Genomic DNA, 22909 nt, shown 5'->3' with positions numbered 1-22909 from the left:
TTCGGAGACGCTGTAACGAACTTTGGAACCAGAAAAGTACCGTTGCAGCGGATGTGTTTCTGACAAATAATTGTACCGTCTGCCGCCTCCTACTAGCCGGTCAACCCCTCTTTGATACCACGTTTGCTTGCGCTCCAAAGCTTCTTACACCTTTATTTCCGATACTAGATAATTGATGAGGCGAGTCATTTCGGAAGTAGACGTTATTCCGGCTCAGCATCAATCGAACCCTAGCGGAGCGCACCATCGAAGAGGATCGAATAACGCTCCTTCCGCCGCAATCGACGAAGCAGAGCAGCCTTTTAACTGTCGCTCTGAAAATACCCCTTTGAATGTAGTCGAACCGGAAGGTCTGCAATCAATGGATGTGGATGAAAAGACTGGATTGAATTATAACAGTAGCAATATCAGAAGTACTTCCCCGTTGATTACCGGAGCCCCGTTGCAAATGATTCGTCGCAATCTCAGTGATGCCGTTTCACACTCCAGTCTTTCTGGCGACGAAGAAGAAGCCGCAGCGGTAGCGGAAGACCAACGAGTTAACTTCGATAACACGTTCAACGAAGTGGAATCTGCCAACGAGAATGTGGACATGGAAGAAGCTAGCATGCAAGAGGAACAACACCAGGCGCCGAACGAATCTATTCCCTCCGGTATGAAGCGCACGGCCAGTGACTTTCAACGTATGGATTCGGTTAATGGTGACTCTAGCTCAGGCTCACTGGGGCGGGCAAGCAGTCAAAATAGTAGTCGTGATTGGGGCTGGTTCAAAGACGTACACCAAAGCTCTGAACACCTTTTCGCGCACGATAAGAAACAGACGCCAACTGTGAGCAGGACAGGATTAGTATCGGAAGTTTCGGGAGAACCCGTTTCGACTATGATTAAGCACATGGACAAAGGTAATTATGCAATCTGTCGACTCGATTACATTCTCCTTTCAAATCTCGTTCTTACACGGCTCCATACGTTCTTCTACCAGACTCCTCCATGGCTGTAACCGCTCCAACGTACGTGTTGGAAGAATCCTTGAGCAATCAGAAACTTTGGAAATACACCGCCGGGAATCGTCCACCTCAGCCTGTGGATGAACGCGCATTCTATGAACGCATGTGGGCCCAGAACTTTGCAAAATCTCAGGTCCAGTACTCCCTTCCGGTAGACGTGCTAACGGCCGCCTCGCCCATTTGCATGAGTCCTTTTGCCGAAGGTAACTTTGAAGGATCTACCGCCGATGGGAGCGATTTGGCCAACTACAACCTCGCATCTATCTCGGTGCAACAAGATCCCCAGACCGATGCGGCCGAAGCGGCTTTGGTATTTCGATTGACGGACGGGGCAGACAACGACACTCGTCAGCAGGTAGTAGTAAACAAAACTGTCAAGGGTTCCACCAGCGATGGCGATTTGAAAGTATTAATCCGCGGCGACAACGTTTTTGGGACTACCGTGAGCAAAAGTTTTCCCCGCTACGCCGAGCCAAGTGGTCCCATTGCCGGGGTCGATACCGTTAACATCAGTGTCGCAAGTTATCGAGTTGTGGAATCGAAAAAGTACGGCAAATATGCACAATTTCTCGTCATTTACCGGGAGGGGAGTATCCGGGACACCATAGGGCTGTGGAAACGGTACCGGGATTTTGAACGTTTGGCGCAGATTGTCACGCACTCGCACGAAGGCTGTGCCTCCGCGATTGCCAACATGAGTCCCTTGGCGGTTACGGAAGAACCCGAGACGGAACACTTACCCAACGCGATTACAAGCTGGCGGCTGCTCAAAAAACGCCAACGCTGGTACCGATGCCTTGACGCCGGATATCTATCACTCAAGGTGTTTTTGCTCGAGCGTTTTTTGCATGATATCTTATTCGAAAGTTCGGCGCCGCAACTACTGCGAGAATTCGTGTTCTCCGGGGATGACTCCTAAGCCATTCGGACTCCTTGACTCGTTTCACATCGCAGTAAGGATCAGAGATTGCATGGTGACCGGAACGCGTACTACTTAAAATACACAAAACAAAGCGATGTATCCCAGATCATAGCTAGCGATGGTTTATATATATTTGGACGCTGCACTTGCTGTTAGTTGTGGATCACTTACGTTTTTAAAACGGTGGAGATGAATCGACGCAAGCGACTCCCGTATTTTGGTCAAAGTAAACATCTAAACTCCATGCCATCTAATCACTCGAAGAAAATTTTGTAGACGTGTCCGGCAGAAAGCTACTATCGGTAAATCTTCGACATTAGCATCATGCTGCCGGAGCTGCACTTTCTTTTGATATCAGTATCCAGACATTCGGAAGAAAAACATGAACAGCCTCGATTGATTCGGCATGTCCAAACATCTTAAGGCTCATGATCGGTGTCAGCAGAAAATGGAAACACTGCTCAGCCCTCTCAAAACTCGTCAACATGAAATTAATCTGGCCAATATTGTTGACGATTGCCATGCTCTGCATTATAGTCAGTTTTTGAAAAGTGTTGACAGTTTGGACGCTGTAAGCGAGCTCATAGAATGCAAGGGCTTTGAGGAGTTTTCTTTTAGAAGAGTATCTCTCGCTTAAAGCAGCAAGATGGTAAGCCAGAGCTAAGTTAAAGAGGACCACGAACGAAAGGATGGAGTTGTAATTTCCCAAAGAGCTTGAGATGAGGTCAACTGCCGGGGCTGGCAGACACAGGAGGGGCTTTGTGAAGGTGAAGCCCTCGTCAGAGCTGTTCATTTCTTGATATTGCTCGCCAGAAGATTCCCGAATAGAGGATCTTGAGTGGTGAGCGACAAAGTAGCACGAACGCGTACTAATACCTGCTTTTTTATCAATTTCGGATTCTTGAAAATCAGAAATTGAAAACAAGTCTTCCTTCACAATTTCCAAACCTCTAGAAAAGAGAGCAATTGCTTCATTGTATTGGTAGTCTGCCAAACATCGCAGACCGTCCTGGTTGAGTCGGAAAGCAATAATGGAAACAGCGCACATATTTCTTATCAGAGTTTCGAGAGGATGTTGCAAACGCGAAAGTTGACACTTCCTGATCTGACTGTGAGCTAAAAATGGAATAGTTGGAAAAATAAGTGTTATTTTTGAGGTTGGTTGGCGTAAGCTGATGAGGAAAGGTTGAAGTTTGAACCATGCCCGACACGAGATCCTCGGGAATTAGATGCTCTCTTTTTTGCTTATTTGCTACATTCTGTACTGTACTTGATATACAAAATTCTATGAAATAAAATTCCTGTGTATTCGTAAAACGCTCCGATTACCAAAGAAGATTGTATATTCTTTTGTTGAAGTGCCCATATGACGACATTATTGTGCATCTCAAAAATCATCCTATAGTAATTCACATTACATTCATTAGGATCCATACCATAATGACTGGTTTCTTCGTATCGACAACGCATATCTTGAATACAATCATCTTCTGTTTGAACTTAAAAAGTAGCTACAATATGATATTGACAGTGAACAACAATTTTAATTTCATATTTCTTCTATGACTATGACTAAAATCTTCATACACTGTCAATACTAATAATTGTAGATGCGATAATTATGAGCGACGAACACAAAGCTATCTAAAGTGGTCATGCAACGATCATTTTAGGACATCTACATACATTTATGCAAACGTATCGGGACTGTTTTTGTAGTTTTCTAGATTCCCCTACCCTACCAACAAAATACAGGTTGGGCCTTGACAATGATCCTGCGGAACAAAAATCGGAATGTTGGATGCATGTACCTTTCGTTCCACATATCCTACAAACTTGTGGAAACAACACACTGTTCAGAGGTCGAGGTGTCCTGTACACGGGCATCCAGTACCCCAGTGTTCGGTTAATCAAATGAATCAGGAGGTACAATTCAGCACCGTTCCTGTTGCGAAAGCGCAAAAACAGATACGCAGAGCGACACTGGTGGTCCTGGTAATGTGCTCTTCAACATTTTCTGTTGCATTCCAAGTTTCTTCTGTTGCTTGTCCTGTGTTTCAAGCCCCTCCACTTCGCCTGCCGATTTCAACGAATGTTGCAACCTCAGGAAAATGCGCAAGCAAAAGAATGCGCTACGATCGACTGTCTCGTTGCTGTCTTTTCGACTCTCCGCAGCAGCAGCCTCCTGTTCCAAAATCTTCAAATTTGTTTGTCGTAGTCACAGCCGTATTTTCCATGCTTACTGTCCTTGCCGCTACCGGAGTGCTATGGAGCGAGTTTGCAGTAATACGTACCGGATGTGGGCCAACGAATCTTTCGGACGACACGGAACGAGCCTTCTACGTTGTCGTCTTGGTTGTCGCTAGCTTGTCCGTCTTTTCGCGAATCGTTGCAGGGCGTAGCTTGGAACAGCTCGCGCGTCTTTCATGGGAAGATAAGGAGGGGTTGTTTTTTCCCATTCGTGTCGCTGAAGGAATCACTACTGTGGCAGTTTTGGGGGTGTTTGCTGCACTGGGATCCCAGATTGTCCATGGCGAGCGAATGGATGGAATGTCCGGTATTAACGTTGACATGTGCAAAGCGATTCAAGAGACAACAGTACAGCTTCCTGTGTCTAAGCTGTAGCCTTCAAAATAGTTCTCAAGGGATAGCCCATAGTAACAACTAGGGACGCTCCCTTTGCAGCGACCATCAACAAGCAGTTGATAAACGACGGTCGTGATCGGCACAGTCAAACTAAACTAAGCGATACCAACTTTTCCTTTATCTTGAGGCTACATATGCAAATTGAGCGTCTTTTCCAACGTGAGAAATAATACGTGAGTTTCATCTGATTCAATCTGAAAAAGTATTACTGTAAGTTGTTCAGTTTCCTTCCATCATTGCAGCTAGATCCTTTTTGGCATCTCCCGTTCCCATGAGGTTGTACTCTGACTGTAAAATACTCAATACATTTGGCGTAACGTAAGCTGGTAAGGATGGTCCCAAACGAATATTTTTGACACCCATGCTCAAGAGCGTGAGCAAGACTGCCGCGGCTTTTTGCTCCAAATGGGACAGGCACAAGCTCAATGGCAAATCGTTCACGCTGCAGTCCAGGGCTTTTGCAAGCTCTGTTGCCACCACAACGGCTGAATACGAGTCGTTACACTGTCCCATATCAATGACCCGCGGCAAACCGTTGGCGAGTTTCGCGTCCATCAACTTTTCTTGGTGAATTATCCGATTCTTGGCACAGCCGAGTGTTAGAATGAGTGAGTCGTCTGGCGTTTCTTCGGCCAGATCAGTAAAGTAGGAGCGATCCCACTGAGAGCCATCGCAACCACCGATCAGGAAAATACGTGACAATGTCCCCGACTTGGCGGCGTCAATGATTTGTTCGGCCAAAGGCAGTACTACACGGTGGTTGAATCCAACCGTATGGAAAGTCGGCGGGTCGATGGTCCTTACGAAACCTTTCATTTGTTGTGCCTGCTCGATTACTCCCGTAAAATCGCGATTGGGAATGTGCTGGACACCATCGACGCCAACTTCGTTCATGCTGTACAAACGGTCCTTGTACATACGGCGGGGTTCCACGATGCAATTGGTTGTGACAATGATGGGTCCAGGAAAAGAAGCGAATTCGAATTTTTGGTTCTGCCAAGCTGTGCCGTAGTTGCCTTTCAGATGATCGAAAGCTTTGAGCTTGGGATAGCCATGAGCAGGTAACATCTCCCCATGCGTGTACACGTTCACACCAGTCCCTTCGGTTTGCTTCAATAATTCGTATAGATCTACCATGTCGTGACCAGAAACCAAAATAGCCTTGCCTTCGACGGCCGTCATCCGGCAGGGTGTTGGTTCAGGGACACCCAGTAAATCAGCGTGGGCGCTGTCGAGCATGGCTAGCACGGTGCCGTTCACTTGTCCAACACGCAGCACCGTCGCTAGCAGTCCGTCCACGTCGGGTTCCGCACTGGCAAGTTTGGTGAAAATCTCGTGAACCGCAGCGTTGACTTCCGGATCCATCTTGCCCAAAGCTTGACAATGTGCGGCGTAGGCACAGAGTCCCTTAAGACCGTAGGTGGCAATCTCGTTAAGCGAAAAAGCATCTTCGTTACCCATTGCAGCGGCACGTTTAGGAATACTGACCGTATGGCCAAAATCCTCCAGCTCGGCCGTGGATTTGCCTGCTAAATTGAGTTGACCGATGAACTCGGTTGGAGCCGCGAGCACTTTCTTTTGTAATTCCGCGCGGATCGCTTGTCCTTGATGAATGTAGTCGGCAATGCGGTCATCGGAAAAGTTCACGTTGGTGAGTGTCGAAAACGTCGCTTGCAGGGTCCAAATGTTGGCTGCTTCCAGATCCTGCTCACTGACGCTGCCTTCCTTGCGAGCCTGGACGCACCAGGCCGAGACACTTTTGATGGATTCGATGAGGGCATCTTGACATGCGGCGGTCTCGGACGTCTTGCCGCAGATTCCTTGCGTCGTGCAGGCATAATGGTCCGCCGTTTGTTCACACTGACGACAGAACATGTCATCGAGAATGACTTTTGACGGGTTTGTGGAGAATTCCTGCGCGTACGATGCCGCGATGGCGGCCGGCAGTCGGCGAGCCGCTTGTTGAAGAGGACGGGCGAGGCGCCTGCTCGAGGCCGAAGCCGCGCTGCGAGTGAAGGCCCGAACTGCGAGACGTGAAGGAAACATGATGATGGAAAGAAGTGGTGGATGAGACAAGAGTCAATCTGTGCATGCGTTGTAGATGCCTCTGCCAAAAAAGATATGACCACTCTTCAAACGATTTTCGTTGTTAGTGAAAGCAACTGAGTTTCTCCTTACAGAGAATCCTTTTGTCCAGCCACTACTGTTGTTCAACTCACAGTCAATGGCAGCGCAGCATTAGTACGATGACACGACCCGTATTTCTGATGTGAGTTCGCTTTTTTGCTTTTCAAGGCTGGTACAGGTTCACCGTAGCGAAGGTGTGTGCGAGTGAGGTTCGCATTTTGGAAGATTTCCGCTAGAGCCAATTCGAGAAAAGTCGTGAAAGTGTCAGGAGACGGAAAACAAGCATCACAGTTTATCAAACTCTGTCACAGCAATACCAAAATACTAATTTCTTTCACTTTCGCTGTGTTATACATATGAATCTGACTTGATATACTTAACGATTTGGCGTAGGTTGCGAATGAGAATTACTAGTTGAAAACACCCTTTGGTGCCGGAAGTTCCAGATTTATGACCGTTTGAGGTTCGCGTTCGTACACACAGCCTCTAGAGAGCCCAGCGAATGCCTAATCCTTCCGTCGGAATCGATCCAACAGGAGTCGACTCGCTCTGGAACCTGTCGAATCGATCAGAGGTGTTAGCCCAGAGTAACATTCCGTACATCACAGGAGAACAAGCCAATCCACACTTTCCGGCGCTCCCAATCCGCAACGCAACCTTTAGCCTCCTCACGGCCACAAAAGTGTCCCGGCGTATTCGAGGATTTGGTCCGTTTGTCACTGTTGTCGACTTGACTTTCTCATTCTTTTGCCAATCCTGGATTTCTTCGGAAAATGATACTTCGCTACTCTCGTTCAGTAACAGCCCTGTCGACAACGTTTCCATCGGTCCATGTACTCGCTAGGCAGCGTTACCGTGCCCAACGATTGGATCCTTCATTCATCGGCTCTGCAGGTCGTCGCGGTATCTTGACGAGAATGCGCTCGACCGCGACCGTGATCGGCCACTTCAACGCAAGAAGAAGCAGCTTTCTGCGACCTACCTTTGCTGTGAATGAGTTTTCTCCCATTTGTTGGTATGCTTCAACTACTGTACCGCTACGGTCACTACCTTCGATCCGCATACTGTTCGCCTCGCAGGGGGGGACGGCTCAGTTATTTGCCAATATGCTATCGGACGCTCTCGACGAAAAGAATGTGCCCAATGTCACCGTTCAATCGCTTGCGGACGATACGCCCGAGAACTTGGTTACCTCCTCCTTGTCATCCTCATCCGATTCGTACTATCTTTTCCTGACCAGCACCAGTGGAGTCGGAGAACCGCCATCCAACGGCAAAGTTTTCTACGACTGGCTCATGTCTCAGTCCAACGATTCTTTTCCCACTGACACCAATAGCAATAACCGCTACTACGCCTTGTTTGGACTGGGGAATTCCAAAGCGCACCCCAGCCACTACAATGTGACGAGCAAAGCCATGGATGCAAAATTGAACGAACTCAAAGTCATGACACCGCTGATGCCTCTCGCCTTGGGTGACGACGGCGATTGTTTGGAAGACGATTTTGATCAGTGGCAGGAAGCTATTGTGGAGCAAATTGTGTCACGCAGTACATTGAACGGGGAATCGTCCACCCTTCAAGACGACAACAGCGCCACAACAAATACCGAGGATGCTCCACACGCGGCCGAAGCTCCCACACCTGAGCCGACGGCGAATTCCGACATCACCGTACCGACGGAATCCATGCAATGCCCTGGGGCAAAATCGGGATACCGGCGGGCGCCTATCAAATACCCACGAGTTTTAATGGGGCCACCCGCATCCTCGGGCTCCAATGGACACGCGGTACGACGCGATCTGTTAGACGTGGCACCCACGTTTTACCACGAACGGACCCGAGCCTTTCCTGTGGTGCACAACATAGCGCTCAATCCCGTGGCGTCGTCCAATGGACTCCGAGAATTGTGTGTATCTTTGCCAGCGGGCGACGACGAATCCGTCCAATATCAAGCCGGTGACCACTTTACCGTCTATCCTCGCAACAAAGACTATCTTGTTGAGTCCTATTTGGATTTTGTGTTGGACGACGTCGATCCGCACGCTGCCATTCTTGGGAATGTTTCCTCCACCTCTACCAACAGCAAGCCCTATCCCCACCCCATCGATATTTCACTGTACGAAACGCTAAGTCACGCAGTAGATTTGAACGCAACTCCTTCCCCCAGTTTTGCACGATTTCTGCTCGACGGAGAGGATGGTTCTATGGATTATAAGGGCGATATTGTTCGCCACGGTCGGACTGTTCTGGATCTGCTATTGCAAAACAGTCGAGCTGGCCAGCCAAAGAAAATTGCTTTGGAAGATCTGCTGTACCAGCTACCACCCATGAAGGCACGTTACTACTCTATTGCCAGCTCGGAACACACACACAATCGTCAAATTTATCTCACCTATCGCCCGGTCCGGTACGTCACAAGCCGTGGGGCGCTGCGGGAGGGAGTCGCCACTTCGTACTTATCGGGCTTGACAACGGGAAGTACGGTAATTGCGGCCGTCCACGCCAATCCTTCTTTCCGTCTACCGGTGGACCCCCAAGTATCCGTGTGCATGATTGCTGGTGGTTGCGGAGTAGCCCCCATTCGCGCGTTCTTGGAAGAGCGAATCCAACGCGCACCCAACAGCAACTACGGACCGGGTTGGCTGTTTTTGGGCTTTCGTGATCCCAACGACGCTGTTTACGGTGACATGATAGCTACTGCTTTGGAATGTGGCGCCCTCACACACGCCCAGGTCATGTACAACAATCCACTGGGAGGCGACGGCACGGCGTCTAGTCTTACAGTTGATCAGCAGGAAGCGTCGCGCGGCAATGTTTCGGACGCCGTCCGACGGAACGGCGCAGCCATACTGGCACACTTGCAAAATGGCGGATACACATACTTGTGCGGAGGAGCCCGAACCTTTGGAGTGGCGATTGAGAATGAAGTGCACCAGATTTTACAGACACACGGCAAGATGAGTGAAGAGGAGGCCACAACGTACTTGCAAAGGCTTATTCATGAAGGACGATTCCTGGAGGATCTGTCCGATTGAGAGTGCAATACAGAACGAATTGCGGAAATCTAGAGGGCTGTTTCTTGTGCTGCAGTGAGGTAGGTGGCTATAGACCTCGGCACAATGAAATAACTTTAAGAAACAGTTGACAGGTAGATTTTCGCTGACACAGTCACAAGGAGGCAAATGTGGAAAAACGCATGTTATAGTTTCCTGTTTCGCCCACAATTTGGACTGTATGGTAGGCAGCACACAACCGGCTGGCTCTTTCGCATTGGAAATTTTGTCCTCTACGACAATTTATATATGCAATGGTAAAGAGGGAGATCGTCAGAGAGCGATTTCGAAGGGGGGATGGGGAAGTCGCACGACTGATCCAAGATGCGCTGGATCAAATTCGTTGGATCAGTTTTGTCGCCTGCTACTCCTTTTCCTGTTCTCATCCAAGCAAAGTACGTTCGTTCGTTGTGCGCAGTCAACCCTGTCTCACGTACACAATATGTTCCGAAGTCCTCGCAGTTGGGGTAATTTTGGAATCGACCATCACAACACAACAAACAAGAACGGTAAGGTACGCCCAAGACGATGATGGATGGAGAAGTATTTTGGTTGTGTATGTGTAGTGGTGAGAAGAGATCGTGTCCTTCCAGTCGCTACCTTTCTCTTATTTGGCTTCGTAAGCCTTTGTCGGCGAATTGCGTTGCCGAACCGACGGCCGATTCGGACCCAGGGTGCGATCGAAGTCACAAAAGGGGTTTATTGTCAATTCATGTGGCTTCGTATCGTTCAGCCTATTCCTGTCATTCAAGCAGGGTTCCAGTAAACTGCATCGGATCGCTGTCGGCCATGGTTCACATGTTCAGGAAATCGCTCGCCTTCAAAGTCAAGGGGAAGCGATTTGATCATTTTCTCGTACACGACATTATAAGTAGTTGTGTTTCCGGTACTCATCATGGGTTTTGATTGGTCCGAAATTGCGACATCATCACGATTGCGGTGGGTCACGGCACGCTTTGGCTCGAAATGTGCTCGTCACCGTGGGCAAAGATGCTCCGACTCGGCACAGAATCTGTTCGCTTGCTGCAGTTCGTTTTTTCTCACACACACACGGAACTCTCTATTGATCTCTTTTTCGCTACAGTCCTTCGCAGAGAGTGCGAAAGAATATTTGTATGAGAAAAGGATGAGTCTGTTGGGCTCGGAGGTCGATATCAGCGATGGGTGCGACGAGGAGCTGAACAGTATGGGGTATTCTCCGGAAACACTTCATCCACCGTTGAGTCCGTTGCGAAGTCTGGAGGAGGACTTGTACGATGCTCATCCTCCGGTGACTCCTCCACGGCCCGCCGAAGCATTATTTTTCAATGACTTGCCCACACAGACAATATCCGCAGCCGCCTTGGCGCAACAGATCCATCAACGACATCGACCTCTTTCCATTGCCGGGACATCGATTGCGACTGATGATTTTGTGTCCGCGTCGGCTGAACATCTCGATACTCAATCTGCCTTTTCTTTAGACTCTCCGTTTGGTAAAGACGCTCTCGCCTATTCGCGAGAAACAATTGCAGAAGAAGACACACTTTCTGTCGAAGAACGCTTTCAAGACAGCAACATGAGTAGTACTAGTGAAGACATGCATGTCGATGCCGCCGATAAGGTGTATCAGGGTGCCAAGGGCGTTTGGGCTTGGGGTAAAGGCATTATCGTTTTCAAACCTTTCCTGGGTATTGCTGAGGGCGTTGCCGGAAAAGTAGTGGGCATGGCCGGATCGTCCATGGATGAAGTGGATGGCTGCATGACGTAAGTAAAGACCGTAGCACCGGATAAGAGCGATGCTGGATTCGTGCGCGCTACCAAAGTTTTGTTGATATTGACGCCGACACCGTATGATACTAAGGTTTTTTCTATTCTCTCGATTCCCCTCCGTTTAGGCACAACTTGCACGGCTTGGACGATAACGTTTTGAATCCTGCCATCAAGGCCGTGGTTCAGACCGTCATGGGGGCGGTCGGTAAAACGGAAGAGATTTTCAAACCGTTGTTTTTGACGGTCCTCAAGCCCTTGGGACTCGTCAAGGAAGACGGTGAGCCTGTGAGTGCTCCGACGCCCGCCCAGTCGACCAAGACTATCGACGGAGCCAATCCCGAAGTAACCTACGCCAAGGCTGCTGCCGTGTCTTAGATTCTGGCAAGGTTCTTACGGTCAATAGCATTTTTTAACGTTAAGAATACGTAATGCGCCTTCTAGATTTCATGGTACGGACCTGGCGCGTCGTCGCTACCTATGTTACGACTGTAAACTACAAGCCGGTTCATAATTGGGAAGAACGTTTGTCCCAACGATGATTTTTATAAAGGGACAAAAACAAAAACTTTTTACATCAATAATTTGGTGGACGGAACCGTTTTGGCTTTCCGACGGCAGCGTACAAGATAGCAGGCCAGCAACGCCGGAAGGAGCAAGGGGAAAGGCACCACAGCCAACAAAATCATAGCTGAAACCACATGGCCAAACATGTGCGTTACGTAGTTTTCGGCACCTCTATGATTCACACAGACCCACTCGGCGGTACCTGGTACTATAGCCTCGTGCGCTACGGCAAAATCTGAGTCCGTTAGGGTACCACCGGGCATGAGGCCATCCCGTCCGGAGAGTCGATCCATAGACGTTCGGGCCATCAGAAGCGGAGGAGAAGCGGGGTCTTCCCCTATACTGCGAATTGAGACCATTCGGGCATCCCAGTCAAACTCGAGCTCGCCAAAATTCTTGGCCAACGAATACTGCAAGCCTTGCTTGGATCCTTCACCACCCCCCGATTCGGGAGAGCTGTCCTCCCCGCTTGAAGTTTGACTTTCGGAAACCATCAAGTCGGTCCAAGGGCAAACAGTGTGGAGGATATGGACCATACGAGTAGCTGCGTATGACTCGAACCAATCCCTCCACGAAGGCTTGCGAGTAGGATCCACCAGTGGCTGGCTACTAACAGTTCCCCAAGAATGCGTCATTCCGGAGGTCGTCATTTCGATCAAAGACCGCTGATTGCCGGTTTCAGGATTGTAGCAATCCTTTCGCATGAGTTGTGTCATGTGCACATCACCCGAAACGAGGACAGGCGATTCCACGCCGTCTTGCAAAATTGCATCGAATAATCGTTGTTGTGCTTTGGGATATTTGCCCCACGCTTCCGCAATATTACCATCAGGATAGCGATTTGCGTGCACCTGCAACCCATTTACAACGACGTTGACGGAGGCTGTAGAGCGCGCAATGGCGGCTTCAAACCATTGCCATTGGCGCTCTCCGAGAAAGTCTCCCTCTAGGTCGGGTTGGTACGCAGCCGAACCCTTTTTCCATGGTGTCTTGTTGGTGCGCACATCGAGAACAAACACTGCGACTGTACGATTGGAATAGGAGTGCATTGCTGGTATCCGCATGCCCTTTTGGCCAAAACTGTTTAAATCCGGGTCGAGACCGGCCTCGACATCGGATACTTCGCGTTCTCCCTTCGGCCGGGCAAAATCAAAAAGCTTGACTCCATATACTCCATGTCCAGCTTGGGCACGCTGATACATGGGCGAGGAGGAAACCAAGCCCAAAAAATCCACGTAGGCCATACCACTTTCGTATCGGTATGGATACGTACGATCGGCATTGTTGCAGCCGTAGTCGTGGTCTAGTGTAAGGTGAATACAGTGTCCAAATGAGAAATCGACCACTTTCGAATACAAAAGGACTTAAGCCGGTCAGGCCTACGTACGTACCATCAAAAGTTCCAAACACTGTCAGATTTTGGCGCAATAGGCTCCGATAGGCAGGCACATTTCGTTGTGTTTGGTAAAGCTTCCGCAACAGGGAAGGAGTGGCGCATCGATGTTGCGCTTTCGGTGGAAAGGAAGACCAGTCTGGTGCCAGCAAGGTGTCTGGAATACGGTGATGAAACAGAAAGAAAAATGTAAGAAGCCAGCAGGTATCTATACCAGACGTAGAATCTGCTGAGATTCTCGCCGAGTCGGCACAGAACGGCAAACGTACCGGCATAAATGGCATCGCCACCCCAAACAAACGCAGTGGGTTGACGCGATTCTATAATTGGCCAGAGGTTGTTTTGCAGATCCTGTTCGTTGCACGATCCGAAGGCTATACGGTCACTTATCCGGTCATCGTTCATGTTCACTGTAAGAAAAAGCGGGGGTGGATTTCCCGAATGTGTTTCAATGGGTCTGGTAAAGCGAGACAGGGATAATCGGAAGACGAAATCAACAAAAGGGACCAGATAATCCAAATCTCTTTTTTGAGGATTCGAAATGGAATACAGTGCATCAAGTACGCCCGAGTCTATTTTCTTTTCTAGACAGTTGCAACAAGGCCTGTATTGTGAAATAATCGTTGTGCGTGCGGCGTGGGAGTTCTCACTGGCAGTTGTCAATCCATCTCCGAGATTCGCGACCTCAGCCAACCTAAACTTCAAATTCGTTCAAACAAATCTACTACCACTACTAGCCTTACGGAGCCCTACACCAAGGCAGCATTGCTTGTTCCAGTTCCTACGGAAGACTTCACAAAGAGACATTTTCATGCGATGTAGAGATTCTCGACGAAGCAAGAAACGTCATGTTGCGAAGAATCTTGAGAATGAGATGAATCTTGACTTTGGAAAATAAGGGCACGACCCGAACTAAACGCGGCAAAATGGAAATTATCTCTATTTCTCAGTCGATTAACTGTAAGAGTGTGTTAGGAAGGCAAACAAACAATTGCTCTCCGAAAGTCTGTTGGCGGAACCAACTTTTTTGTAGCTACATCGCCTTTCCATTCCTCAGGTATGAGAGCACGCAGTGTATTCCAAGTGTAGCATTTATATCCATAGGTATACTTTGTTCGAGTGCTTCGCTCTGGGTGAATGTTTCTCTGCTTACTGCTAAATACGAAAGACAGATACTTTCGATACCAATTTCGAAGCCGCGGACAATTTGAACTTGTTGCCACAAAACCTTTTTAGATTAAAAGCTATGGCAAGACATTTTTGCCAACCAATTACTCATTCGACAGGTTGCACAATAGCTCAGCTTCCTTTCAGTCGTTACTCACATTATTCTTAAATCCTTTTCGTTTTCCCTTTTTGCCTTTCTATTGTCCTACAATTTGCTACTTGAGCAGAAACTTTCACAAAAGAAAACAAGACAGACACTGACTTGCTTACTAGGAGTAGCTTATACTTGGCAATTGAACAATCTTGTCGTTGAATTTTGCGACTTCCTAAGCATTGATGACGGAAAGAGGCCATATGTTCCGAAGCGCAATTTGGTTTCATTCACTTTGTTTCGGCAAGGAGACTTCATCACGGGGTTTTTGCAACGATAACTGGCTTGAAAATAGCTATTTATTAGATCATGCATGCATACATGATTGAAGTGGTAAATACTGCATTCTTGTGCCACTTCATTTGCATTCGGTACCGCAAGTTTGAGGGCAGTTCTTGGCCACTTCATCCACATACTGGCAAAGGATTCTACGGATAAAACTCTTGGAGCCAAACCGCGCTGTGATTTGTTCACAGCTTAAATGTAATTGGCCACTACCGTAGGATGGATTGTCCACACAGACTTCAACATTGCCGGGTGGCTCCGTAGGTCCCGTGACCTGAGTACTATTTGGAATGTCAACCTTGTCGGAAGCATGCGTGTCAACGTAGCTGGTGGAAGTGGTCGGAGCGGCTGCTGATTTTTTATTTGGAGTAAGGGTGGCGTATTTGGGGATGATTGTGGGATTACTACTAGGAGGGTCAATGGGACTCCTCCTTCCAGCTTTTGGGATCGGAGTTGGACTTCCTGTTGGATTCCTTGGGTGCATAGTGACCAGGTTGGCAGGATGCTGCGTAGGACTCTCGGTGGGGCCGTCGAGAAAATTCCGTGTGGGTATATTAGTACTATCTTCCATGGGGTTTCGAGTGGGCGTGGAGGTGCTGTTCTCCTCGGGACTCTGAGTAGGGCTGTCACCAGGCATATTTACTGAAGGTTGGACGGGCATCTCGGTGCTATCAATATTTGGGGCTTGAGTTGGGCCGTTTGTAGGATTGACAAGGGGAATCAAAGTAGGATTGTCAAAAGGAATGTCTGTGGGAGGACTCACTGTAGGACCTCCTGCAGGTGCCTGGATTGGGCTTTCCGTAGGATTAGTGAGAGGGATTCGGGTGGGAGGGTTGTCAGTGGGACCTCCAGCAGGTGCCTGGATCGGGCTCTCCGTAGGATTTGCAACAGGGGTTTGAGTGGGAGGGCTATCAGTGGGATTTGCAACAGGTGTCTGAGTTGGACTCTCCGTAGGAGTGGCAAGAGGGGCTCGCGTGGGTCTGCTTGTGTCAATTGGAGATTGAGTAGGCATACCAACCGGCTGGCTTGTGGGTGGGGTCTCCTCTCTACTGACGCACGATGTGGACGAGACTTCAGTATTTATGGATAACCTGCTCATGGCTCCAAACATGTTGCAAGTCGGGCACACTGATTGAAACATAATGTCCCGTTGATCATTGATATGAACAGCACTTAGGATATGGCCCACCTCGTGGGCGACCAATTTGGCCCGGGACACGGGGTCGGATGTAAAGGTGATCTCATTGACTCCAGAATCCGCACCATCAATGCGACAGAGCGCTCCAATGAAAGCGCAGCCGATCGATGGCGAGCCAGTAAATGACTTGCCGTGAAACAGAAGGTTCAAGTCCGCGGCAATACCTTGATCTGCTGTGTAACGCACGAAGTTTTGTAATAATCCATTTGCGTCGGTATTACAAATGTCAGAGTTTCCTGCTCGTTGAAGCAAAGGCGCGATAGGATCGGTACCAGCATTGCAGTGAATTTCCAAATACGAAATGCGGAGTTTCTTGCAAAGTCCGTCAACCTCGTAGAATTGGCTGGCGCCTGCAATGACAGACTGTGCAACGGTGGAAGCCGCTACTTCAGTTCCACCTACGGCAGCACAGAGAAGGGAATCCACCACAACAGCAACTTCGATTACGTCAAAACCATATTCGGAGCAGGCACCGATGACTTTGACAACTTAATATTCCAGTGGCTATGTACAAAGGCAGAAGAAAGCAATCTTCTCCAGTGTAGAATCAATAGAATAGTGCCTCAAGGCGTAACGAAAGATGGTTTACAACTGTCGTTAATTCAGATTATAGCTACTAAAAGACGATTTCGTGCCGATATCGTGGGAAATCGTGGACTTTCCCTTTTTTCCAATAATATTCCATTGTCCCTCCAAAGTCTGACTTTCACGTGTTTCATACTTGTATTCTGTTTTGGGTTCTCTGGTCGTCGCGTGAGCCGATACAACATTATCGTTCTCGACCGATTGATTCACTGAAAGGTCGTTAACGGAGTTTTCTGTCCGTTTCGTCTCTGACGAAATATTCATAGAAGCGAGTTCTTGAGAATCGAGCGGGGCGAAGCAACATGACTCCGTTGAGTCACGGGGAATAATTTTGCTTCCGGGACTGGGACCGAAAGCTGACAGGCTTGGAGAGACCTCTCTCTGCTTGTTCCGCTCTTGTGTGAGCTTCTGAGTTGATGTGCTAATGGAGCTACTCTGTCTTCTACTTCAAAACTAGCAAGTTTGTCTTGGTCGAAGTCTTCTGCAGTGATCGTAACAAATCGATCCGCCTTTCGGGAATCAATGCGTGAAATGGATATTGTTTTACCGATTTCAGGGTCAAGGCGTACGGCTTCCCTCAAGTTGCCTTCGGATTCCAGTGCAATCGTTATAGCCGGATCCTGTCTGCTCACAAACAGTGAGGACGCGGCGTTCTTCTCTGTGCCGTCGGCGACAACACTGGCGTAAGAAGTAAAGATATCGAGATTGGCCAGGTCGCGATTCTCAAGTGATATCATCTCATTCTTGACAAGTAGCAACTTTCCTACTAGCTGCTGGACAAATAGGTCGGCCTGGCTGTGCACTTGGTGCTGGATCTTGAAGCCAAGCATCTCCGCTTCAGAATAATTAGCGAGGATTACCTGAGCATTTCGTGTCTTCTGCTTGCCAAAGGACTCTCTGGGCTCCAGAGAAATTTCCTCTGCGTAAACGCCGATAAGAGAAAAGAAGATCCCGATAAGAACAGAAGAAGAGATCATCTTTGCTGAAAGTCAAATTAATGGAGGTGGAATTTTGTGCCAAGCCTAACGGTACTTTCTGAGAATGGTGACTTCGAAGTGGAAACCGACGATCTGATCTCGGAGAGGGCAATGCTTACGGTAATTTACGCTATTTCTCATGTGGAAATTATACAGAAAAGCTTGCATTTGTGGAAATTGTACGTTGGTACTTTATTTGGGTACATTTCGATCTAGTCTTCTTAGACACCCTTTGGTATACTTACAAAGGACAATCAGAAGAAATTTGGAAGTCTGTGCTCGCGCGGCATCACTTAGAACCTTGGCTGTGTAAGGTAAACTGGAGTTTTCCCTCTTATTAGTTATATAAGCCCAATGACGCTAGAGGAAAGAAATTAAATATGATGTTTTCATTCTAATCGACTTTTTCAACTAAAGGTGAGGAATGATCTTTCGTGAGCGATATCTATTTATCCGTAATTTTCCTGGCAAAAATGTCGACGCACATTTGAAGGCATCACCCCGAAAATTTAGGCATATATAAAGTGTGTTAAAAGGATACTCCAATTTAGATTAAATAGGTAAATAGAGACCGCAACCCACAGTCTTCTTGGTTCACGGACAAACCATAACCTATGTCAATTTACAGCTCTATCCTAGTATTAGCTGGACTTATTGACCCTTCCACGAAAGAAATCTCCCATTTATTGTATATACTAACTTGATTTAGCACCCTCCAGTAGTGTCTTGGTGTGCGAACAAAACACGGATACTAGGTGAGAAGGCGCCTATCTAACAAGAAGCTAGTTGTTATGAGCCAGCGCGTGAGTGCATCCAGTTGATTGGCAGTAAGCATTTCACTGTCGAGGAAGGAATTTGTGTGGGTTTAAAATCCCTACTGGATCAAAAGCGTATTTGATTTTCTGCATGGCAATCAAACAGTCTGCGTCGTGGACAATCTTCAGATAAGAATTCTTGGTTTGACCGAGTCCGTGCTCGGCTGATATTGATCCTCCACGACGAAGAACCGACTCGAATAGATATGGTTGCAGTCGATCCGACACCGACTCATCAACTTGAAAAAGACCAGGAGTTGTAACGTTAAAGTGCAGATTGCCGTCTACTATATGCCCCCAATTTGCATTCAACGTGTTTAGTCCCTGAAGACGGCTTCTCATTTCATCGATAAAGTGAACAAACTCTGGCAATGGGAGTGACACATCGTATTTGTATCCGTATCCAGTCGCTGCTACCGCTGGGTTGGCCGATTCACGTATATTCCAAAATGATTCAATTTGAGACAAGTCTTGCGCCAAGACGCCATCGACTACGTGACCTTTGTCCATGGCAAGCTCCAAGAACTTCTCCATTTTTTCCTGATCGTGGTCTGGGCAAGATCCGTGTGTCTCGATCAATAAATAGTTATTGTAGATCGCCCCGTCTGATGCCAAAAGTGGAATGGTATGGTTATTTGACACCAACTCGACTGCCTTTTGGTCCATCCATTCCAAGGCAGCAAGAATTTCACCTAATTCAGATTTGGCTGTTTGGAGTACCTGTAGTACATCTTCGTACCGGTCGCAGGCTAAGAATGCCGCTTGTCGCGATCGCGGCATCCGTGGACATAGCATGGCCACACCCGTGACAACCCCCAATGTCCCTTCGGCACCCAAAAAGAGCTGATGAATTTTGTAGCCGGTATTGTCTTTGAGATTGGAATGCTGATAGTTAAGATTCAGAATTCGGCCATCGGGTAGGACAACTTCCAATCCCAAGACGTTTGCTGCCAACGAGCCGTAGCGGTAATAGTACTGACCACCGGCATTGGTACTCAGATTACCACCAATTTGACAGCTTCCTTTCGAGCCCAGATCCACTGGAACCAAATGATCACGATCCGCACAGTAGGCTTGTAGGTCGGCCAAGATACATCCCGCTTGACATCGCAGAATGCCTGTGTACGCGTTCAAATCATGAATCAGATTCAATTTCTCTGTGCTCAAGATGATCTCCTCCTCCAATGGAATAGATCCGCCAACGAGGCCCGTTCGTCCCGCCTGTGGCACGACAGCTAGCTTTTCGCGTTGACAGTATTGTAAGATTTCGGCAACTTGGCCGCTTGTGCTAGGTTGAAGTAAAATTTTGGACCGCCCCTGGAATTGCTTCGTCCAGTCCGTGTTCCGGACCCGCAGTGTGTCTTCATCTTGCACGACGCGTGTGTCCGAAAGGATGGATCGGAAGAATATAACGTCATTGTCGGACGGTGAACGAAAACCGGCCGACGATGAGAATCGTGGCCGTAACGATAAGCAATCACGCTTTCCGAATTGACGGTGACAGTTTCGAAAACCGAGCGATTGGACCAAAAGAGACCTGACCATTGCGGATTGGCTGTTGCAATAACCGAAAGCAGATCATGCAAGAAAGTGCGGGTGTACTTGAAAAAGAAGAGGTTAGTGCCCTTGCTGTCGTCTTAGAATACTTCTCCTGTCGTGGTACGCACTGCGTGACAAAGTGATGTGCCTTGAGTGTCAATCTCACCGGTGGAGCCCGTAATTTACGTCCGTTTCACAGTCAAGTATTGGTAACGGTAAGTCCGAGTGCGCTGAGGCGTCAGCGCGAGGCCGAGAACAGCGAGAGCCTCAGTAGGTAGTGGCGGGTATCGAAATCCCAGGATCTTTGACCATGAAGGCATTCTCAAGATCAGATCAAGAATTGTTTGGGAATACCGGATCGGAATTTTCTTGTGTCGCAAGCTAAAACATTTTACCTCGTACAACGAAACCTCCATCCCTAGTGGCTAAAGTGTTTTCACAGCAGTAGGTCTTGTTGAAAAAGAGAAACGATGAATCTAGCTATAAACATTATTGTCAGACGCTTTCGCGGGATCAAGTCTTTAGATACAGGAGTAAGTGAATAGCATTCTAGTACATTAAGGTTGTCCAGTAGCTTCCAGTTTTAGCTTTTCGGAGCCAGTGGCAAAGTGTAATTACCCAACGGGATCTTAGACCTCGTACGCAATTAAACCTTTTATTCGTCGGCCACGTGGCGACAACGCGGCTCACAAAGTGAGTACAATTCTGTCAAATCTACGACGTCGTGAAAAACAAGAAGAGCTCTTGATACCTTTGATGGGTTGCGGGTTTGTCACGACAAATCTGCCCACATAAAATTACTGAGAGGTCTACCCTGTTGGTACTCCATCGATCAAACGGTCATCGCCACAACGCGTGCACACATAAAACTTCAGATTGCGAGCAATGAACATGGTAAGCCTCGATATTAGCAAAAGATCGATTGGCTTAGACTCAGTCAATGTCTCGTTTCTAAGGGACGAGGGCACGCAGGCTGGAAAGAAGCCTTTCCCACTCGTCATTACCCCTCGTTGGGAATCGTCGCTTTCTTTTTTGACAACTTGGATGGAAGCCAATCGTGCTTGGCTCGATGAAAGATTGTTGCAATATGGGGCTGTTCTCATCCGTGGTTTTGAGATTGATAGTGGTGCGGACATGCAAAAGGCCATGCGATCCTTTCAACCCAAACTCAACAATACGTACCGTGGAACATCTCCCCGTAATCTCATCCCAGGCACAGAATACATATTTTCCGCAGGTATGTTGAGAAATTTGCTTGCGAAACTCTCAGCACTTTCTGTGGCAGGTTCCCCGTCTCGAAGACAATTCTCAAGCGAGGTTTTTTCTGTTCAATTCTTCCTTCGCTCACGATATTGTGGTTTTCTTTCACCTTTATAGCCGAAGTTCCCGTCAACTACCCAATTGCCCAGCACTTGGAAATGTCTTTTCTGCCGGCACCACCAAAACAACTCTTTTTCGGTTGTCTGCAACCATCCCAATCGACCGGGGGTGAGACTGCCTTAGCCGACTTTCGTAAGGTTTATCAGGACTTGCCTTGTGATTTACGCCAAAAACTTCTCGAGAAAGGAGTGCGCTACACCCGGACTCACTACAAGCAGGGCGCACGGTTCACCTACGACGTGGCCTCTATGTTGAGTTGGTCGGAACTTTTCGGGACTTCTGACAAGGCAACAGTAGAACGAATGTGCGCGGCCGAAGGGACGCCTGTGCAGTGGACAGGTGATGATACCTTCGTGAGTATAACCCAGGCCTCTCCTTATCAGCTTCATCCTGTAACAAAAGAACCTGTTTGGTTCAACCATATTCAAGTCTTTCACTGGACAACATTTACAGCCGAACTCTGGTTCTCATGGAAGCGTACACGTGATTGGAGACTCTTAATCCACTGCTTCTTTGTGACTTGTTTCTGCCTGATCAAATATGGTATGTTGGGACACAGAATGAGTCTACACTCTACGTTTGGAGACGGTGAAGAAATATCTGTCGCAGAAATGAACAAGATCCGCCACGCCATTCATCGGAACATGGTGTTTAGCCGATGGGAAAAGGGAGACGTCATGCTTATTGACAACTTTTCGACATCGCACGGGCGCCAGCCGACTTACGATAAGGGACGCAAAATCGTCGTTGCTTGGGCCGATCCAATGGTAAAGACGAATGAATTCGTTACAAACACTACTGCAGTTGCAATTCAAAACGAAGCTAGAATTGTGGTGAACGAATCGGAATTTGTGCATATGGAGAATCCTCAAGAGCGCACACCGCCATCAACATTGACGAAAGAAGAATCCGATGTCCTCCAAGAGCAGCTGTCCACCAAAAACTCTATTCTGCAAAACTATGGAGGCATGAATCCACAGGACGAAATATTTGAGTCGACAATCTTGGTCATGAAGAGAATCGTAGCCGAAGCCGAGCGCAAATCGCACAAGAAATCGTTTAGTCAGCCCTCTCTCATGCATCTTAGCCAAGTGTGGGAATCGTAGAATTCATCTGCGTTTGGCCCAATCTCGAGCCTTGTTGCTGTCGCATTTTCTGAATCTTTACGTTTTTATTACATTAATAGATGATATGTTACGAGTAGAGAATAGTTTCCCCTATATATCTCGCCTACTTCAATGTCAGTGTTCGCTGCTTTTATGCTACAGACCGAGTCAATAGGCAGGACTTTTTGTTCTCGAACTTACCTGCTAGTGAATGTCGGTGATGTGAGAGCGATTTCGTCCAG

General features: G+C 48.0%; 8 protein-coding genes across 8 annotated transcripts; 4 read left to right on the top strand and 4 right to left on the bottom strand.

Annotated features, from left to right (window-relative positions):
- Positions 1 to 45: 45 nt before the first annotated feature.
- On the top strand, positions 46 to 2032 carry PHATRDRAFT_45761 (predicted protein). Its single transcript, XM_002180151.1, has 2 exons — positions 46 to 902; positions 983 to 2032. Exons 1-2 carry the CDS (start codon positions 176 to 178, stop codon positions 1924 to 1926), a joined length of 1671 nt encoding a protein of 556 aa, XP_002180187.1. The 5' UTR covers positions 46 to 175; the 3' UTR covers positions 1927 to 2032.
- A 1691-nt stretch (positions 2033 to 3723) lies between these two features.
- On the top strand, positions 3724 to 4554 carry PHATRDRAFT_35545 (predicted protein; the record flags this gene model as incomplete). The annotated part of the gene is made up of 1 exon (XM_002180150.1): positions 3724 to 4554. One exon carries the CDS (start codon positions 3724 to 3726, stop codon positions 4552 to 4554), a length of 831 nt encoding a protein of 276 aa, XP_002180186.1.
- Positions 4555 to 4794: 240 nt separating this feature from the next.
- PHATRDRAFT_12416 (predicted protein) lies at positions 4795 to 6450 on the bottom strand (the record flags this gene model as incomplete). Its single annotated transcript, XM_002179951.1, has 1 exon — positions 4795 to 6450. The coding sequence occupies one exon, from the start codon at positions 6448 to 6450 to the stop codon at positions 4795 to 4797; it is 1656 nt and encodes a 551-aa protein (XP_002179987.1).
- Positions 6451 to 7257: 807 nt separating this feature from the next.
- On the top strand, positions 7258 to 11958 carry PHATRDRAFT_45758 (nadph-cytochrome P450 reductase). The gene is made up of 4 exons (XM_002180149.1): positions 7258 to 10150; positions 10209 to 10269; positions 10840 to 11501; positions 11633 to 11958. Exon 1 carries the CDS (start codon positions 7476 to 7478, stop codon positions 9735 to 9737), a length of 2262 nt encoding a protein of 753 aa, XP_002180185.1. The 5' UTR covers positions 7258 to 7475; the 3' UTR covers positions 9738 to 10150; positions 10209 to 10269; positions 10840 to 11501; positions 11633 to 11958.
- Positions 11959 to 12076: 118 nt separating this feature from the next.
- On the bottom strand, positions 12077 to 13869 carry PHATRDRAFT_45757 (predicted protein; the record flags this gene model as incomplete). Its single annotated transcript, XM_002179950.1, has 3 exons — positions 12077 to 13374; positions 13463 to 13621; positions 13734 to 13869. 3 exons carry the CDS (start codon positions 13867 to 13869, stop codon positions 12077 to 12079), a joined length of 1593 nt encoding a protein of 530 aa, XP_002179986.1.
- Positions 13870 to 16162: 2293 nt separating this feature from the next.
- On the bottom strand, positions 16163 to 17827 carry PHATRDRAFT_35540 (predicted protein; the record flags this gene model as incomplete). Its single annotated transcript, XM_002179949.1, has 4 exons — positions 16163 to 16195; positions 16257 to 16753; positions 16883 to 17255; positions 17285 to 17827. 4 exons carry the CDS (start codon positions 17825 to 17827, stop codon positions 16163 to 16165), a joined length of 1446 nt encoding a protein of 481 aa, XP_002179985.1.
- An 836-nt stretch (positions 17828 to 18663) lies between these two features.
- D-LCR (d-lactate dehydrogenase) lies at positions 18664 to 20307 on the bottom strand (the record flags this gene model as incomplete). The annotated part of the gene is made up of 1 exon (XM_002179948.1): positions 18664 to 20307. Exon 1 carries the CDS (start codon positions 20185 to 20187, stop codon positions 18664 to 18666), a length of 1524 nt encoding a protein of 507 aa, XP_002179984.1. The 5' UTR covers positions 20188 to 20307.
- A 750-nt stretch (positions 20308 to 21057) lies between these two features.
- Positions 21058 to 22667, top strand: PHATRDRAFT_45755 (predicted protein; the record flags this gene model as incomplete). The annotated part of the gene is made up of 2 exons (XM_002180148.1): positions 21058 to 21418; positions 21559 to 22667. The coding sequence occupies exons 1-2, from the start codon at positions 21067 to 21069 to the stop codon at positions 22665 to 22667; spliced, it is 1461 nt and encodes a 486-aa protein (XP_002180184.1). The 5' UTR covers positions 21058 to 21066.
- Between the last annotated feature and the right edge of the window lie 242 nt (positions 22668 to 22909).

Source organism: Phaeodactylum tricornutum, chromosome 8 (genome assembly GCF_000150955.2).
Source record: "Phaeodactylum tricornutum CCAP 1055/1 chromosome 8, whole genome shotgun sequence".
Taxonomy (NCBI): domain Eukaryota; phylum Bacillariophyta; class Bacillariophyceae; order Surirellales; family Neidiaceae; genus Phaeodactylum; species Phaeodactylum tricornutum.
Note: the sequence above shows the minus strand (reverse complement) of the source record. Positions and strands in the feature narration are given on the sequence as shown.

What these genes read in the sequence shown, in the direction of transcription:
- PHATRDRAFT_45761 (XM_002180151.1), top strand. Translation starts at nt 176, where the DNA reads ATGAGGCGAGTCATTTCGGAAGTAGACGTTATTCCGGCTCAGCATCAA. An exon ending in GATTAAGCACATGGACAAAG is followed by an intron (nt 903 to 982) that starts GTAATTATGCAA and finishes TTCTTCTACCAG; the next exon opens with ACTCCTCCATGGCTGTAACC.
- PHATRDRAFT_45758 (XM_002180149.1), top strand. Translation starts at nt 7,476, where the DNA reads ATGATACTTCGCTACTCTCGTTCAGTAACAGCCCTGTCGACAACGTTT.